The following is an 18,023-nucleotide window of genomic DNA, read 5'->3' as shown; positions in this document are numbered from 1 at the left end:
GTAAAACCTTCACCTTCAGATCATCTACAGTCCCTGGATTTGGTTATATTTTCCAGTTATGTTTCCCTGTTTTCGTCTCTCTTTATGTGTTTCTATCAGTGTTCCTCTCCGTGACCAGAAGGTGGTGTTCTAGCTCCATATTTTCTGAATAAGTGACTTTATACGGTCTAAAACGAATCATAACTGAGGTTGCTGGTCGGAATAACAGTCAGCGAAACCAGAGGTGGTGCCAAGACTCCATGACCTAGTTAATAACTGATAGAGTAGTGGTGCAATAACATAAACCTGCGTGTGTGCGTATGTGTCAGATTGAACAGATGTTGTGCGACAACAGAGTCTCCGGTGTTGGACCACATACAGTACCAGGCTGCACACGCACACTTTAAAATTAGAAAGCACCAACGCAGATGACCTATGAAGTCTTAACCCTTGACCCCAAGGTTGCAAAACCAAAGTCCTCACCTCCTCTTGGCCCCTTGCTTCTTTCTCTGTCTCCTTGCTAGTGCTGTGAACTTTGCCCTGCCCAGTGGCTTTGTGTAAGCAGACAGCATGGGTTTGGCCACAGGACTGTAACTGACAACTGGGATGTGTCAGCGCTGGTGAAAGGGCAGGCCACAGGGAAAATGAAAATGGGAGAAATGTTAGCATGCAAACAAGGCGGCAGGCGTTTTGGAAGGGAAGTACATAGATTTTTGCGGATTCTTTTAGCCTCCAAATATATGCGGTTTGTGCATGGAACTGACTATAATGACCATATTGCTTATATAATAGTAAAAATAACAATAGATTGCCTTTGGAAAACCTGAGGAATCATGTTAACGGTAGAAGTTTCAGCCCCCACCTTCCTTTTACACTTCTCCTGTGGCCTGTGCCATAAATTCCTAGGTGCACCCCCACCCCAACCTTTCTCTGTACTCCTAATTTAGTGTACTGGCCCTTTATCACTGCCGATTTTCAAATGTTTATAGTTATTTTCCAAATAAGCTTTATTATTATTATTATTATCATAAAGCATCCTGGGTATCAAAGTATCAATTTCAACACATCATGAAAGCAACATTACTGTAGAGAGAAATCAATCAAATGTATCAATTATTATACACAAGGAGCTGCTGTATTAGCCTGGGCTGGTAGGTCGATATTAAAGGATAATCGCTGGAGATTGAGCTGCTGTAATTGAAGCTCTGTGATGGAGAAATCCATCATATCATCACTGGACTGTGCCCGACGTGTAACACAGACTGCGATCTTCGCTATTAAAACTTGTGGCACAGCAAGAATGATGTGGGAATCTCTCTCTCCACCTGGGACCTCCCTGTTTCCCTCCACCCCTCCTCCAGACCGTCACCTAACTTCCGGCCACTCTCTCTCTCTCGCTCTCTCTCACCTCTATCAGCCTCACCCCCCTCTCTATGTAGCTCGTCCCAGTTCCCACACACAGAGACACACATTACACCGGTTCAGTGTAAGTGCCATGTAAACGCTCTCCCCCCGGACCCGGACTTTCGGCTCGCTGGATCAGAAACCGCGGTGTGTGCATCCGTTTTGCGTAGCGGCTCCGCCCGGTGTGCGGTGCGGACTGACTGCACACATCTGAGAGTTTTATTGGATTGCCCGACAGCGGCGGGAGAGGACTGGTCTTACCCCCAACGCGGGACAAAGAAAGCGGGGGGAAATTAAGGAAAAAGGATAAGAGTGGAATAAGAGAGGAGGGAACATGGATAAGTGTCTTTTCGCATTCGCTTTCGGGCTTTTGATGCTCGGTAAGAGACATTTCTTTGCTTGACTATATTGATGGTCAATTAACTCCGATAGATGTCGGCATTCTCTGGTCGCGAGAAGCCAGTGTTGTACTCCGTTTTGAAATCTGACGATTTAATATGTTTCGGTTGTCTATCAGCGAACATCCATTTTAAAACATCATTTAAACCATTTTCCTCATATTTAACACCACCTATATAATTCGGCATACAGCCAACCCATCAACTATCACTTATTTTTAATGGATTTGTAACTTTGCAACTGGCTCCCGCTGCTAGTGCTGTGGATTTGGATGGAATAAGTTTGCGAGGGCAGCAAGCTAGCCTCCTTAAAAACTTGAAATTTCAGTGAAACAAAAGTGTCGGTTGGTGTATTGGGTTAAGCCGAATTGAAAAGTCAATCCAAGAGATTGAAAATCAATGACCGAGTTGTTATCTGAGACGCGGCTGGGTGTGACTGATAGAGTTACGTAAAAATGTATTGTTTTTAAATGAAGCTCGTCACGGTAAAAATTTGCACCTACTTCCTCCATAAAAAATTTTTTTCAGTGTCGACCTTCTCATACAGGTGTGTTAAGCGAACGTTTTGAAGTCATTTCCACCAGTGATAATTTATTTGGTGTGTATTTTTTTTAAATAAAATTATGTAAACGTGTTATAAATATTTTATTCTATTTAACGGTAGGGCTTAGGAGAAAAAAGGGACTAAAAAGGAAAAAATTCAAGTTTCGGGTGTTCTTCTGTCTCTCAGTCTCTCTCTCCTGTTCAGCTTCTCATTAGCCTAGCAAACTGTGCTCCCATTAAGACCAATTAGCCAACATGAGTTGACATGGTCCCATTAGCCTGCTGAGAAGTCACGGCCCGGCCATAATGATGAGCTGTATTATTATAATCACATCAGACTGGTCTGAGCCAAAGTGCCAAGCCAGACCAAGCCGGTGTTAGGCTGGTTTTCTCCACAGGGACAAACCAGGGCCTGTTCACTGGCATACCTGGATACTGCAGTTGCCATATGTTTATGAGCATAACCATGACTGCCACAGGGTTTCTCCAGTATATGTGTGTGTGAGAGAGAGAGAGTTGGGGACTTGGCTTAAATTAGTGCAGTGTAAGATGATCAGATGCTGCCAGCGCTCATGCTGTGTGTATTCTGACTGCACACAAGGAGAAAGCGACTATAATATGCAAAATACTGTCACAACATCACATAACAGACTATTGATCTGTTTCTGGTTGCAGGGCTTAAAGATCACTTGCTGTGTGACCTCAGGTAGTCCCTACAGAGCCTGGTCCCATCTTAGGTTTCCCAAATGTCCCATGTACAGCCATACCCATAAAGAGGAGGAAGCCTCTTAAGTGCAAATCCATCAAAATTAAATCTAGGATAACTGGACAACTGATCCATCTGTTAGTGTTAAATTAACAGTCACCGATGAAAGTTTAGAAAGTCTTAACCCTGACACTGGATGAATCCAGCTCCAGTGTTTCACCCTGGAGCTGGGGATGAGTTCCTCAATCTCCTCGATCTTTGCAAACTCAACCTCAAAGAGTTTTATTTTCTTTTTAAGATGATGTATTACTTTAAGAGAGCATTCAGTCAGAGATCACACATTAAAATCAAAGAAGCACTGCATACATGTGCAAAAGAGAGTTGTCACATGTCACAAAACTAAGTAGACCCTTACTGCTTCCCAAAGAATTAGGGAATGTTATGTAGCCAAGTATGGCTTGTTTGGAAAAGTTGGTGGGAGAAAGCCTTTTCTCTGTAAAAGAACAGAACAGCTTAGGTTTGCAAAGTTTAATCTGAGCGAACTGCAAGACTTCTCAAACATAATACACAGCACGTTTGTTGAAAAGCCAAACACCCCATACCAACTGTCAGCACGATGATTTGGGATTGTTTGCAGCCACGGCCCCGGGCACATTGCAGTCATTGAGTTGCCCATGGATTTCTCTGTATACCAAAGTCTTCTAGACTTAAATTTGAGACCATCAGTCAACAGCAAATGATCCAGAGCACAGCAGCAAATCTACATCAGAATGGCTGGAAAAGACAAGAATCAAGGTGTTGCAGTGGCCCAGTTAAACTTCAGACTAACTACACTGAAATGCCATGAGGGACCTTAGAGAGCTGTGCATAAAGAAGTACCCAAAAAACTGCAATGACCTGAAGCAACATTGTAAGAAAACAAAGAAAAAAAGACTGTGCCAAACTTTCTCCTTAATGAAAACCAGTACTTTAAGTTATTATTTTCTAAAAGCTACTAATTCATGGGATCTTATTTTGTTCATAGCATAGAGTCCCTTTGAAAAAGCTTTTTCTCATGATTGTATAATGTACCCTAAAGGCTGTTGTTACTGTGCAGTTCTGCCAGATAACTGATCATGTTTTATGTATTTTGTTTTTATCATGCAGAAGATTTTCAGCCCCAGTTTGGTGACCTTTATGCTTATTTAATGACTCTCAGGTCAAGCCAACAGAAATGTTTATGGTGAAGCTCACTGAAAACCAACCAGTTTGTTTTTTATAGTGTTCGTCTATATAAATCATGGGATTTTCTGAAAGCTGTGGTGAATCAGAAGTCTGAAATGAGAAGAACACCTATAATACCAGACAGTATCTATTATAGTACTGCCCAAACTATAGATTTAGATTAGCTATCGTACTTATTAATATAGCTAGGTTAAATAATCCCATCAAAGCTTTTGCAATCATCTTTTATTGGAAGAAACTGTTGAACCTGATCATGACTCAGGGCCCCCAAACCAGTGCTGTTTGTGGTGACTCATTGCAATGTTTCGACACATAGTCATGAATTACAAGGAAAAAAGGAAATTAGAGACTTGGTGTCACAGTCTGATGCCTTATTTTATATAGGAAGGGTTTTTTTCTTTTTCAGATAAGAACACTCAGCTGGAAGCAGAAAAATCAAACGAGGTCAAATAAGGGGTACAAGCTTAAATTGTAAAATTGCTGACTCTTGCCACCTGTCTGTTAGCAATAGCTTAACTGCCTCTAATGAAGCAGAAATAAAACCTCAGCTATAAGACAGAAGAAACAGGTTTCAGGGCTTTTGCTGATAAGATTGACAGTCAGCATCACCTCAACATAAAAAGCCAACTGAGCGTCCAGATGGTGATCCAGACGTGCTCGCTCATTCCAACACAGTGACGTAAAAATATCCAGACATCCCTTTTTTTTACAAAATCGTATCTTGTGGGAATTTTCGGGCTCCGCTGGTTCCAATCTTTTATTTTCACAAGAGACCAAAAGTCATACAGGCTGGAAACTAAGTTTGAACATAAATCTCAACAACGTTTTTCCTCTTGGTGATTAATGGCCCTCATGCTGTTTGACCCTTTTGTGTTAATGTACCTTAAAATTAAAAGGGAAGCAAAGTTTTTGGTTGCATCACGTGATCGTAACTTAGCATTAGCTAAGGAAGTAATTTAAATGGCATGTGGAGGAGATCTGCTTGCTGCTGGCTTCGCCTTGGTGGTGCAGAAAACCTCAGTGAGCCTCAGGTGCTCCTTGTAGTGGATGTTCACTGTTAGCATCACATTGTCATTTGAGACCAAACTGTCAACCATGCATGTCTGATGTGAAGATGGAGACAGATTAAACTGTAGACCACTGTAGACAGACAGTGAACTGGAACAGTAGGTTTCATATGCTTCTTACTTCCATGTTACTTGCAAAGCAGAAAAAAGCCCACACTCAGCAGGCTCACACATGCACTCACACCGCCAGGCCAACTGCCAAAACATAAGAATTGAACCTCTCACAAATATTGATGGCTCATGCAAGCACAGGGCTTTTTCTTGAAGTACTGTGTTTTTTTTTGTTTTTTTTCCTGATCCATTTATAGGTTTAAGGGTTTAAAGATAGAAGACATGACTTTTGCTGTAAAAATCCTCCTTTGCTTGCAGACCTCTCAGTATAGAGGTTTTGGTGATGTGTTGATTGGTATATATATAGACCTAAAAAATACCAAATTAAACTTGGGGTTGCTTTTGAAATTACAATATATGTTGCCAAACAACAGTCTGACCAGGTAGGTCCTGATGACGGCTGAAACTTAATAATTTCTGAGACCTGTTCTGTGAAGTCTATACAGAACTAATTATTAGATTATTTCCCAAACTGTTTGATGATCTGCGTGGTTGTTCTCCTTATTCTTATTAATCTGGCTTCGAACAGAGTGGATATGCTCCGATTGAAAGGCCATGACATGACTGCTTAAGTTTCTTGGCCTTCAAGAATATTCAATGCACAGACACACTTTGCAGTGCTGCTGTTCTCATAGTACAGCTGCTGACACAACGGATGGTAAAAGCAGTTAATTGGAACCTGACTTCAGCAAACCCGAGTTTAAGAATAAAACGGAGGATGTTAAACAGACACCCGTTGCAAACCTTAGCCCATTGAATTGCCGTTCCTCATTATCAGTCCAATGTTTCCTGTACTGTTTAGTCAGCAGGTATAGACACTCCTCATTGGTTGTCATTGTGTCTTTCTGAATGGAGATAATAGGCTAAGTTCTTCAGATTAAACCAAACAAGAGTCTGATGTTTTAGGTTTTGTTTGATTTGCTTTCCACATCCTGTTCACTTTAGTTTCAGTAGGTGAAAGCGTCAAAACTGCTTGGTTAAGATTAAGAAAAGATCCTGATTATAAATCACGTTTTACAAAGCACACAGAAAGGCTAGCTGTCGCCTTTGTAATTTAGATAGCTTCTGGTTTATCAGCGGTTACAATGGAGGATAACTGAATACTGAGCTTGGTAGTAAGTGAAAGCGGGCGCCTACTGATGATGCCTACAGGACTCATTACAGCTGATAAGGGCGTTTCAGTGCGCTGAACTGAGCGCAACAGGGATTGAAGAACTTTTCCTACATAAGGCCTCATAAATTGTATTTTATTGGTATTTTTAATGGTCCCCATAAATTGATTCTCTGCATCTGGATGAAGCGTTTCTAGTGGGAGAAATGTTTCATCAGTCATCAAAGTGACTTCTTCAGTCTGGACTCTTCTGATGAACAGCACTAACTTCCTGGGATGTTCTTACCTGTATGGTACACGATGTTTTTCATGGTGTTTTCACCATCTGTAGAGAAGAAGAACAACACTCAATAGGACTGTGAGCAGGGGCAGACACTACATGTGATAGCTTCAGTAGACATGAGTGGTGTGAAGGTGGCGAAACATCCTCAGTGACGTATCGCACTTGCTTTATGGTGATTACACTTTACTACCATCAGGACGGAGGCACACCTCCTTTGTGAACATCTCGTGCCCTGAGGTCTTTTATAGCTTGTAGTATAACTCTGAACAAACCAAGTTGAAATATGATAAGACGTGGGTGTTGCGTTTGAGCCGTCTTTAATGCCTGTAACTGTGATGTCTGTATTGTTGTCGTGTTGGTTGTATTTGTCTGGCACGAGGCAAAAATGGAATTTCCAAAAGGAGAGTCGACATTAAAATGACACTGTAGTACAAATAGACTAATCTGACTGCATGTTCAGTATCAGCTTTCATATTTGGGTGTCACTTACCAAAAACTACTTACTTTACCATATTATTATTATTACCCTACATTGAAGATAATGTGCGGATGAGTTTGGTGTGGCTCATTAAAACTGGCTTGATGATGCCGGCATTAATTGGTGTGGACCGCGCCTCACCGACCAGAAAGCACAGTATCGCGTAACTGTACATAGCTCCGTCAGTTCGGCTGTGTTGCTACATGCTCTTACCCAGCTGGAATTCAAGAGTCGAACACTTTGCCGAAGGAGGAATGAAATGCAGATGGTTTGATTTGATACGAGAGGTCTTACAATGTAACCAAACAGCACTAATGATCTGGTACGCAATTGAAGCTAAATTAAAGAGGCGCATATAAGTCTCAGCCTCTCGCTGTTGTTTTCTTCCTTCTCTGAAAGCTGCTGGAGGGCTGTCATAACCAGCGGTTGGTGTTCATGCCAGAGAAAATGATGTGGGTGTGAGCGTGTATAGAAACAAGTGTGTGTGTGTGGAGAGAGTGCAATTCAGGTTTCAGCACCGTCATCGTCAATAACGTCAGCACTTCACTCAAGTTCCAACAAGACCTGTGTCTGTGCCTTGGTCTCTGTTTTGTTTGTCTTTAAAAAGGCAACTTCAATTGGTAAAATCTTTCTTCTTTAACTCAGTAGAGTTTGTTAATTGGTTGTCAGACTCATAGCTTGCTCCCTCTTAAACATTTTTCTTGCCGAATTTATGCGAATACGGCTTATTCTTCATGTAAATTCTATTTTACTTCACATAAGGGTGAATCTTCTTTCATCTTAGAGGTTTTGGATTCCAACTAAGCCTCCAAATATTATTGTTTCCTGTTATAGACTTTTAATCTTTTAAAATGTTTTCTCTGTTCTTCAAGGTGGGTGCTCGGCCCGTGTGGTGACGGTGCCTCCTGGTCCATTAATCCGGGTGGAGGGCCAGCCAGTCTCCATCAGATGTGATGTCAAAGAATACACAGGACCTAGTGAGCAGGTCATTTCCCCAACACACACACACACACACACACACACACACACACACACACACACACACACACACCAACACATGGAATTGAAAGAGTTGATCCTCTGGAGAGTATGAATATTTAGTGTATTACTTGTGGCCAATAGATTATTAATTGAACTGCATATTCTGTTTATTTGCAGCTGCTAATAGCACTGTCACCAAGGGTCAGATTTTGTCCTCTGGGTTTCTTGCATATACAGGAAAAAGTGAATGGAAGTATACTTTTAAGGCACTTTGTAATGGAATCAGAGTCTCTTACATTATTGGCTCACTAATTTACTCCGCCTATATTTATGTGTGTGCATCCACTTAACACTCGGATTGTTTGTATCCCTCCTCTGCAGGATTTTGAATGGAATATGTTAAAGGACGCGAAAGGGCAGAAGACAAAGATAATCTCCTCTTTCGACTCTCGCTACTCCGACCAGACTTACAGCAAGCGCGTGGCGTCTGGCGACATTTCAGTGGTGCGTCTCCAAGACAACGAGGTGGAGCTGAAGATTGCTGAGGTGAAGTTGACGGATGCTGGCTTCTACGAGTGTCAAACACCGAGCACCGACTACGTCATCAGTGGAAATTATATGGCTCAGGTCCAACTCACAGGTATGAAAGTGTGTGTGCGTGCTCATGTGTGCCTTGGAGGGTATGAGTATTTAGTGTATTACTTGTGGCCAATAGATTATTAAAAAACTTCTGATGCAGAGTAGCTGTGTTTTTACTTTGTGTTTGAGGCTATTTGGTTATGCTGGTCCATTTAACAGCTATCCCCCACAACTTACTAATGCTCTGCTGACCATGGATGTGTCCTCTTGCACATGAACACCCCTGCTGGTTTCAGACAATCACTGGCTTATAATTTGGTTTTCGCATAGACACGCTTACCTCGACACAGTGTCACACGCGTGGGGAGCAGATGTCAGGTGGGAGAACTTGGCTTATGTCAAATGAGGACCAGGGAGGCATGGATTTGGATGAAGAATATCAAGGAGGAGAAATGTTTAGTTTCATGGTTTATCCTGCTTATAATGTTTGTAATAGCTGCTGTAATTGTCCTTGACGTGATCTGGGAGGGGAAGGGCACCTGCTGCCAGACAATATTCACCTTGGAAAAAGTCAAAAGTGGTTTATAAATTTTGCCACAGGTCTGTTTGTCAGAGGGAGTTAGGCGATTGCTTCATAATTAAAGACTGATTAAGATGGATTCATATTTTCTTAAAGGTTCTTTTTAGACCTCACCTTTTACACTGCATTGAGTTGCTGCCATGTGATTGGCTGATCAGATATTTGCATTAATGAGTATTTGAACAGATCTACCTAATGAAGTTTTATATTTATGATGAAAATGCTTTGATGGTTCATACCTATGGAGTTACAGTATATCTGAAGAGCCTTAAAATATTTTTTTTACCATAGTAAACTTCAAAACAGACTTTATTATATGATATAGTTTTAAAAAAGGATAACAATTGACTTCAGCATAATATAAAATAATGTGTTTTCCCGATACCTGATTTTTAGCACTATGTATGCATTGGTCAACTTTCAGATCTACAGGGAGTGCAGAATTATTAGGCAAATGAGTATTTTGTCCACATCATCCTCTTCATGCATGTTGTCTTACTCCAAGCTGTATAGGCTCGAAAGCCTACTACCAATTAAGCATATTAGGTGATGTGCATCTCTGTAATGAGAAGGGGTGTGGTCTAATGACATCAACACCCTATATCAGGTGTGCATAATTATTAGGCAACGTCCTTTCCTTTGGCAAAATGGGTCAAAAGAAGGACTTGACAGGCTCAGAAAAGTCAAAAATAGTGAGATATCTTGCAGAGGGATGCAGCAGTCTCAAAATTGCAAAGCTTCTGAAGCGTGATCATCGAACAATCAAGCGTTTCATTCAAAATAGTCAACAGGGTCGCAAGAAGCGTGTGGAAAAACCAAGGCGCAAAATAACTGCCCATGAACTGAGAAAAGTCAAGCGTGCAGCTGCCAAGATGCCACTTGCCACCAGTTTGGCCATATTTCAGAGCTGCAACATCACTGGAGTGCCCAAAAGCACAAGGTGTGCAATACTCGAGACATGGCCAAGGTAAGAAAGGCTGAAAGACGACCACCACTGAACAAGACACACAAGCTGAAACGTCAAGACTGGGCCAAGAAATATCTCAAGACTGGTTTTTCTAAGGTTTTATGGACTGATGAAATGAGAGTGAGTCTTGATGGGCCAGATGGATGGGCCCGTGGCTGGATTGGTAAAGGGCAGAGAGCTCCAGTCCGACTCAGACGCCAGCAAGGTGGAGGTGGAGTACTGGTTTGGGCTGGTATCATCAAAGATGAGCTTGTGGGGCCTTTTCGGGTTGAGGATGGAGTCAAGCTCAACTCCCAGTCCTACTGCCAGTTTCTGGAAGACACCTTCTTCAAGCAGTGGTACAGGAAGAAGTCTGCATCCTTCAAGAAAAACATGATTTTCATGCAGGACAATGCTCCATCACACGCGTCCAAGTACTCCACAGCGTGGCTGGCAAGAAAGGGTATAAAAGAAGAAAAACTAATGACATGGCCTCCTTGTTCACCTGATCTGAACCCCATTGAGAACCTGTGGTCCATCATCAAATGTGAGATTTACAAGGAGGGAAAACAGTACACCTCTCTGAACAGTGTCTGGGAGGCTGTGGTTGCTGCTGCACGCAATGTTGATGGTGAACAGATCAAAACACTGACAGAATCCATGGATGGCAGGCTTTTGAGTGTCCTTGCAAAGAAAGGTGGCTATATTGGTCGCTGATTTGTTTTTGTTTTGTTTTTGAATGTCAGAAATGTATATTTGTGAATGTGGAGATGTTATATTGGTTTCACTGGTAAAAATAAATAATTGAAATGGGTATATATTTGTTTTTTGTTAAGTTGCCTAATAATTATGCACAGTAATAGTCACCTGCACACACAGATATCCCCCTAAAATAGCTAAAACTAAAAACAAACTAAAAACTACTTCCAAAAACATTCAGCTTTGATATTAATGAGTTTTTTGGGTTCATTGAGAACATGGTTGTTGTTCAATAATAAATTATTCCTCAAAAATACAACTTGCCTAATAATTCTGCCTCTATATGAAGTTCAGCTCAGTTATCTATGTTTTCATTTTTAGTTTCCATTTGCATTTAGATGCACGGCCGATTCTCTGATGTGTGATCTGTTTCTACCTGTGCTGATGCTAGCAGGACTAAAGCTGATCAAGCAGCAGTAAATATGTGAAGCAAGGCTGAAGGATACACTCATAAAATGAACAGAATCATAAGAATATAACAGCACGAGCACTGCAAATGCAACTAAAACATGTTGACATCAAATGGTATGTTATTTGAAATCTATATGAAATAATGACACATCTATGTTTTCCAATTTATTTATTTTTTTGTATTTATTTAGTTTTTCCACAGTTGTGTAAATCAGTCTGTCTGTGGACTGGTACAGCTGAAAAGCCGACGCAGCCAGTTCCTCTTCTTCTTCTTGGGTTTTTTCTCTGGCACAGTCTTAGCTTCAGTTTCGAGTTCAGCTGGATTGGTAGTTATCGTTTTCTCTCTGTCTTCTGTTTGTTGTAGAGAGTCATGCAGAGACATCTCAGTTGATGTCAGGGAGTCTTCTTCTTCTTCCTTGTCCTGTTCTTTGGTGTCTTTTTCCACCAGAAGCTCAGATTTTCCATTTGCTGTGTTGGAATTTTGTTCATTTTGCTCCTGTGTGATTTTAATGTAGGACGCTTTGACTTCTTTCAACTCTTGATAAAGAGTCTCTACTTTCATGTCATGAAGCTCCTTGTTGGAGCAGAGCTGGGATTTAAGCTCACTGATTTCCATGTTCAGTGTCTCCTGGTCCTGCCTATGTTTATCTTCCTGTTCCTTGAGTTGGTGTTGAGCTTCTAGGAGCTGTTGTTGGAGTGTTCCTATTTGCTCTTGTTGAGTCTTGTATTGGACTTCAAATTGAGCCTCCTTCAGACCTACACAGTCCGTGTGTGAAGCCTCTGTGGTTTGTGTAGAAGAATCCACACACTGCTCTGTGGTAGGGTCGCTGACGTCTTCGTGCAGGACACGGATCATGTCATCCAGCATGACAACTGCTTGGTTGTCCTTTGCTTGAACCTCTGTTTTGCTCTTATCAGGCTTATTATTATCATTAGCCTCCTCCAGTTGCTCTATGAGCTCTTTAATTGTTTCTTCATGCTGTTTTTTGTCGGCGATCATCTGTGCATGAAGTTTGGTCACCTTAGACTGGTAATAAGAAGCCCTCTTATTAGCAGCTACCAGTTTCCAGTAAAGCTCGTTCTGGTGGTTTTGGGAAGCTTGTAGTTGATGCCTGAGAGCAGCAATCTCACAACATGAATCATACTGGACTCTGCGGGGGGGGGGGGGGGGGGGGGGGGGGGGGGGGGGGGGGGGGGGGGGGGGGGGGGGGGGGGGGGGGGATGATGGGGTATAAATCTGGGATTTGGCTGATGTTGCCACGTCCCTCCATTTGGCCCAGGGTTTTGTCCACTGGCGTTATTCATGTTTGCCTCTGTCTCCATATTCACGTCGTCCTTTGGTTCTGACATAGGGAGGGATTCAGGGTTTTCCCTTTCAGAGGTTCCTTCAGGGTTTCCTGACACTTCTTCATTTCTCAGGTTGCTTCCATCAGCCACGTTGTTTTGGGCTTCTAGAAGAGCCCGAGCATACGCCCGAGTAATCGGTCGTCTGGGTTCTTCAGCCACTCTTTTCTGTTTTTGCCCCCTTTTTTTCTTGCCTTTCACGACCACTTCTGTTTGAACTTGTGCCAGAGGACGTGTTTCAGGATTTGGTGTTTGGGGTTTTTTGAGGTCATTTTCCGATCTTTGCAAAACTGTTATATTTGGGCTCACGACCACTTCCATCTGTGCTTCTGCCATTTTATATGCGTCTGCTTCTGCGTCTGCGTCTCTGTGTCTTCCTTATCTTGGTTTTAACAAACAGGTTGTTTTGTAGTTCTGCCACCAAAGAGTTGCTACAGTTGACTGAATTTCTCCTTCCAATGACAGAATGTGATGACATCACAAGCTTTGTGCCTTTGATGACATCACAGGCTTTGTGCATTTGATTCTGTGATTGGATAATTTGAAAATAAAATGTCCACAAATGTACTTTAAAAAAAGTCATTTTATTTTGTAGTATATGTTGAATTAACACTTAGGGCTGGGCCATATTATACCGTTCACGGTAATACCGGTATAATGTTAGGCAACGATAGGAAAATGAAATATCGCGATAGAAGATGAGTAAAACGCGCATGCGCAGTGCCTTTGTTTTCATACGCACATGGCCGATTGTTGAGTGAAACAGATGAACCAGAATTGGTTTGTAAAAATGGTGCAACTTCAGTGATGTGGAACTGGTTTGGTGTTTGTCCGTCAGATACACAACAAAGCACATTTTTTTGCAGAACATGCAAGCGGCCGTTGTTATTGTCGATATTTGTCGGACTAAGATGCTCTTAAATCTGGGAGTAATCTGGGTCCTAAACTCCGTATGCTTCAGGTCAAACAACACTGCAGCATCACTTAGAGTTAAAAACTGTCTAAATTCTTTCATCTTTAATAAAACGATCAGCATTGCTGCTTTACCAGGTGTAACTATGAAGTTTAACTTCCAGGCATCCATGAAAACAAAATTATTACATTTAACGGAGTTAGAAGTTAGCAGGAAGCTAGCGGAAGTTAGCTCGCTAGTTTCGCTAGTTACCTAAGCATGATATAGCATGTTCTGACTGAGAGATTTCTGAAAAAAATCAAACGTACAGCTCTGCTATCACTTCCAACATAAATGAAGACAGGAAACTAAACAGCAGTGACGTTTGTAGGGTTACTGAAGTTGGGCTAGCTGGTATATAATGATGTGCTACGTGATCGCTAGCGACACAGCTATGTTAGCATAACATAAACAGTGAAGCTGGAGGACGAACACTAACACTTTTCCACTTATAAAAGTTAACGTTAAGGTTCCTGATAGTTAGAGACAAATGCAATCGCATGGCAGGATGCTGTAAACGGACCAAACTTCAGTCAGGAGAACAACTGAGATAATCCATCCACAATACGAGGTTAGTCATTAATATACTGCAACAACATGGGAATAGAGCAGCTGCAGAGAATTCAACATTAATGAATCAATGGTACAGAAGTGGAGGAAGCAAGAAGAATGAGTTTAATAAAGTTTGATTTATCTGACTGCTTTGTTTCGCTTAATGTGCCTTATAATCCCGTGCACCTTATGGTCCGAAAAATACGTACTGCACACTGCAGTTTAATGTTGCAAAGCACCTCTTTTTAACTTCAGTGGATATTATACATGGTTATGCTCAGGATATGTCAGCCCATTTCTACTGGAAATGCCTTTTGGTTAAACTTTCAGCAAGGAATTTGCATTTGCACTGTTACATTTTTATAAAGCTTTAATGTACATAAAAACCAGCTTCTTGTTTAAGTGAAAATAAATGGAAGGTTGTCTTTTTGCGCTAGTAATGTTGTGGAGTTGTATTTTGTCTCGCATCAATTATATCGTCAGTTATATCGTTATCGCAAATTTTCAAATATATATCGTGATAAATATTTTTGGCCATATCGCCCTGCTCTAATTAACACTATAAAAGCTACTCGACCAGAATTGCAGTTAAAAATAAAACAAAAGCAAAACACAAGTTTTTATAAATGGTTGTTACAAACAAACCAAAGGAGAAGACGACTGTTTAGTGGAAAAATATTAGACATGCTCTCTCATAATAACTGTGTAATAATGTAAACTAAGACATGTCGAAAACATTGATATTTAGTTAAAGGTATTTATTCAAACGATCCAATGACCAGCATGTTTTAGTGAATGTCTGTAGGCACTGGGAGCTTGGTGGTTGCCTAGGCGACAATATGTCATCTATGTTTTGTTTTTAATTCAGTTTCACTGGTGAAACTAAGAAACAACAGGCTGTAGAGGGACACGTTAACAGAGCTTTACTAACTCTTACTGTCATATCCAGTGTGGACAAATCTGTATAGATTTATATTAATATATTAATCATTCATTTGAATAACCAAGGATGCAAAATAAAAATCACAGGAGAGTTTATGAGACGAGGTCAAGTTCAGAGACACACGTTTAGCAGAGGTGAAGCCTCGAGGACAGCTGGCAGCTACACCCATGTATGACAGCACCCACCTGTCACAAAGAGCAGCCTTTCCATGCCTGACTCTGCATAATTGTCAGCATCCAAGCATTTTAAATGAGTCATCATCCTCAGAAATCATCCTTTGCACAGTTGTTATGAAGAGAAAAATAAACTTCAGAGCTGAAAATCAGATATGAACCGTGTTTATTTTTGCTCTAACGTTAAACTTTTTACCAAGAGTGTGTAGGCACAGACTTTTTTGAACAAGTGGCCATTAAAGGAAATGCAGTTAAGCTTGCTTAATTGCAGCTTAAAAGTTCCAGGTTTTTGCCGATGTTATTTTATCTAAAAGCCGGCTATTTCAAACCGACTCTATCCTTTGAAGAGCTAATGGGTCCCTAGATCTTTTGTAGACACACGGTTGAAAGAGATACGCTTTCCATTACTCAGATCATCTACTACATTCACAGTGTGAAGATTTAATTTGAACTACTTCCTGACAAAGAAACATGTATTCAGCATTTTCCTTTGAATTTAATTGGGTTTCTTTTTTTTCTAGTTGGCAATTAAAGCTGTACTCTCCGCATTGGTTTAATCTGGTGTTTACCCGTGTCCAACCCATCCTTCTCAGGACAATTCTGTCCTCCAGAAAGGATTTCTTTTTTATAAGTGGTAATTTGAGTAAGATTTTACCTGAGGAGGTTTTAAGAAATGAACTCACAAAGAGCAATGTCTGACAGCAGGTTAGTTAGCTCCATAATGCACCATCATGTTCAGCTGCTCTCTGCTTCCCAGCACGGCTCCCCAGACACCTTGTTAAATTTAGACCTGAATTAACTAGGCAGCGCTGTTTGTGAGCGAGAGATTGTCGTGTATATGTAGAGCATATGTATCAGTGAGCGCTTCGTTTTGCAGCATGTAAAGGACAACATATTTCTGACCGAGACGGTCTTTAACGCAGATGATGAGCTAGATTTATACCATTTGAGTCATATGTGTGCCACATTTCTTACACACACAAACGTGCGCTGCCTCTTTCAGCCCACTGAGGCTGATTGGTTATGTAAGAAACAAGTGAAGTACAGGTCGCTGAGGGTTTGAGAACTCCTTTCAGGCTAATTTTAATTGATAGAGCAAAACGCAGATTATTTGCTCTGCCTTTGTCATCTGCCACAGACAGCACTGCAGCACAGCAGCATCAGCAGGCCTGCAGGCTGCTCTGACCTCCACTGCCAGGTCTGACTGGTGTCTGTTGCAGTCCTGTTTATGTCCACAGTTTAAGAATGCCTCAAGGATTCAAATAAGTGCTTTAAATCCTGAAATAAGCACAGTTTTTCCTATGGATAGAATGTTGTTAAACGAACGGAGACATCATGATGCAAATCGCCCAAAATCATACAAAGAACCAAAGCACGAGAGGAGGAGTTCTGTTGATGCCGAATCAACAAAGCACCAGCAACACCCATGCATATCTGCTGTATTCGTCACTATCAGCAGCATGTTGTAGCCTGATCGTCATGTTTTAATTTGACAGCCTGGTTTGTGTTGAGCTGATCGATAGATAAAGAGTGACATTTAGACCACAGAGGTCGTATGTCTATGTAGCAGTTCACAGAAAAGACTTTGAGTCTTTTATCCAGCTCGTCTGGAATGGGTCCTGCGATGTTCGAGCGTGCCCGTGTGAGGATATACACCAGGTAGCGGTCCAAAGGATTCACACCGAGCGAGTGGAAGTTATGTCCTGTTTCCTGCATGGCTGCTCAAGAAAATCTCCCGTTGTGTGCAACTGTGAGAGAGGACAACTTACAGGACAACTTTTCTAGACACTGTCAAGAAATATGTAATGAACCTTTAGAAACAATCATCTGAGTGTATTTCATGCACATACAAGCTGAAATGTGATAATTATGATTGAGACTAGAATCCCAAACCTCTGCTATAGATCTATTTTGATTTACTTATGTTATACATGCAGGTGTTGGTATGTCCTTCACTTAAATATTCACTTCATATCCTGCTCTCTTCCATCAATACTTGTGCGGACGTATGCCCTGAGTTTAAAATGTGTACAGACTCATACATGACAGGAATTGAAATCAGGCAAAAAAAAAAAGGTACACAAATTCTTCTGAACATGGATAACATCATATTGTTACCTCTCAACAGGTTCTGTCCATTTTCATGTGTTTGCTCACACCTTCCAGTGAACATGTTTATTAGAGGTGGGAAACCTCATGATACGATATTATCACTAGAGATGGACCGATCCGATATTACGTATCGGTATCGGTCCGATACTGACATAAATTACTGGATCGGATATTGGAGAAAAATAAAATATATGTAATCGATCCATTAAATATCAAAAAAGCATCTCACAAAACTTGCGACATGGCGTAACTCGGCTCATAACCGTAGCACATCGCAGCAGTATGGGTCACGTGATAGAGCGGCTGTGTGTATTTGTAGCCTCGCTAGCAATCCGGCATTTCATCTCCGAGGAAGTGATCCCAGAGAGAAGTAAAGCAAGTGTGTAA

The 18,023-nt window shown here is 41.3% G+C and overlaps 1 protein-coding gene across 1 annotated transcript in view; it reads left to right on the top strand.

Moving 5' to 3' along the window:
* Positions 1 to 1,366: 1,366 nt before the first annotated feature.
* The window catches only part of ptgfrnb (prostaglandin F2 receptor inhibitor b), a 79,868-nt gene continuing 63,211 nt past the window's right edge, over positions 1,367 to 18,023 (top strand). Inside the window, exons 1-3 of the mRNA XM_042215213.1 lie at positions 1,367 to 1,763; positions 8,177 to 8,289; positions 8,667 to 8,925. Coding sequence (XP_042071147.1) covers positions 1,718 to 1,763; positions 8,177 to 8,289; positions 8,667 to 8,925 — 418 coding nt within the window. The 5' untranslated portion in view covers positions 1,367 to 1,717. The remainder of the gene's footprint in view (positions 1,764 to 8,176; positions 8,290 to 8,666; positions 8,926 to 18,023) is intronic.

The sequence above is a fragment of the Haplochromis burtoni genome, unplaced genomic scaffold (genome assembly GCF_018398535.1).
Source record: "Haplochromis burtoni strain Fernald_Lab_line unplaced genomic scaffold, NCSU_Asbu1 Contig_681, whole genome shotgun sequence".
In the NCBI taxonomy this organism is placed as follows: domain Eukaryota; kingdom Metazoa; phylum Chordata; class Actinopteri; order Cichliformes; family Cichlidae; genus Haplochromis; species Haplochromis burtoni.
This window is presented reverse-complemented; position numbering and strand designations above follow the sequence as displayed.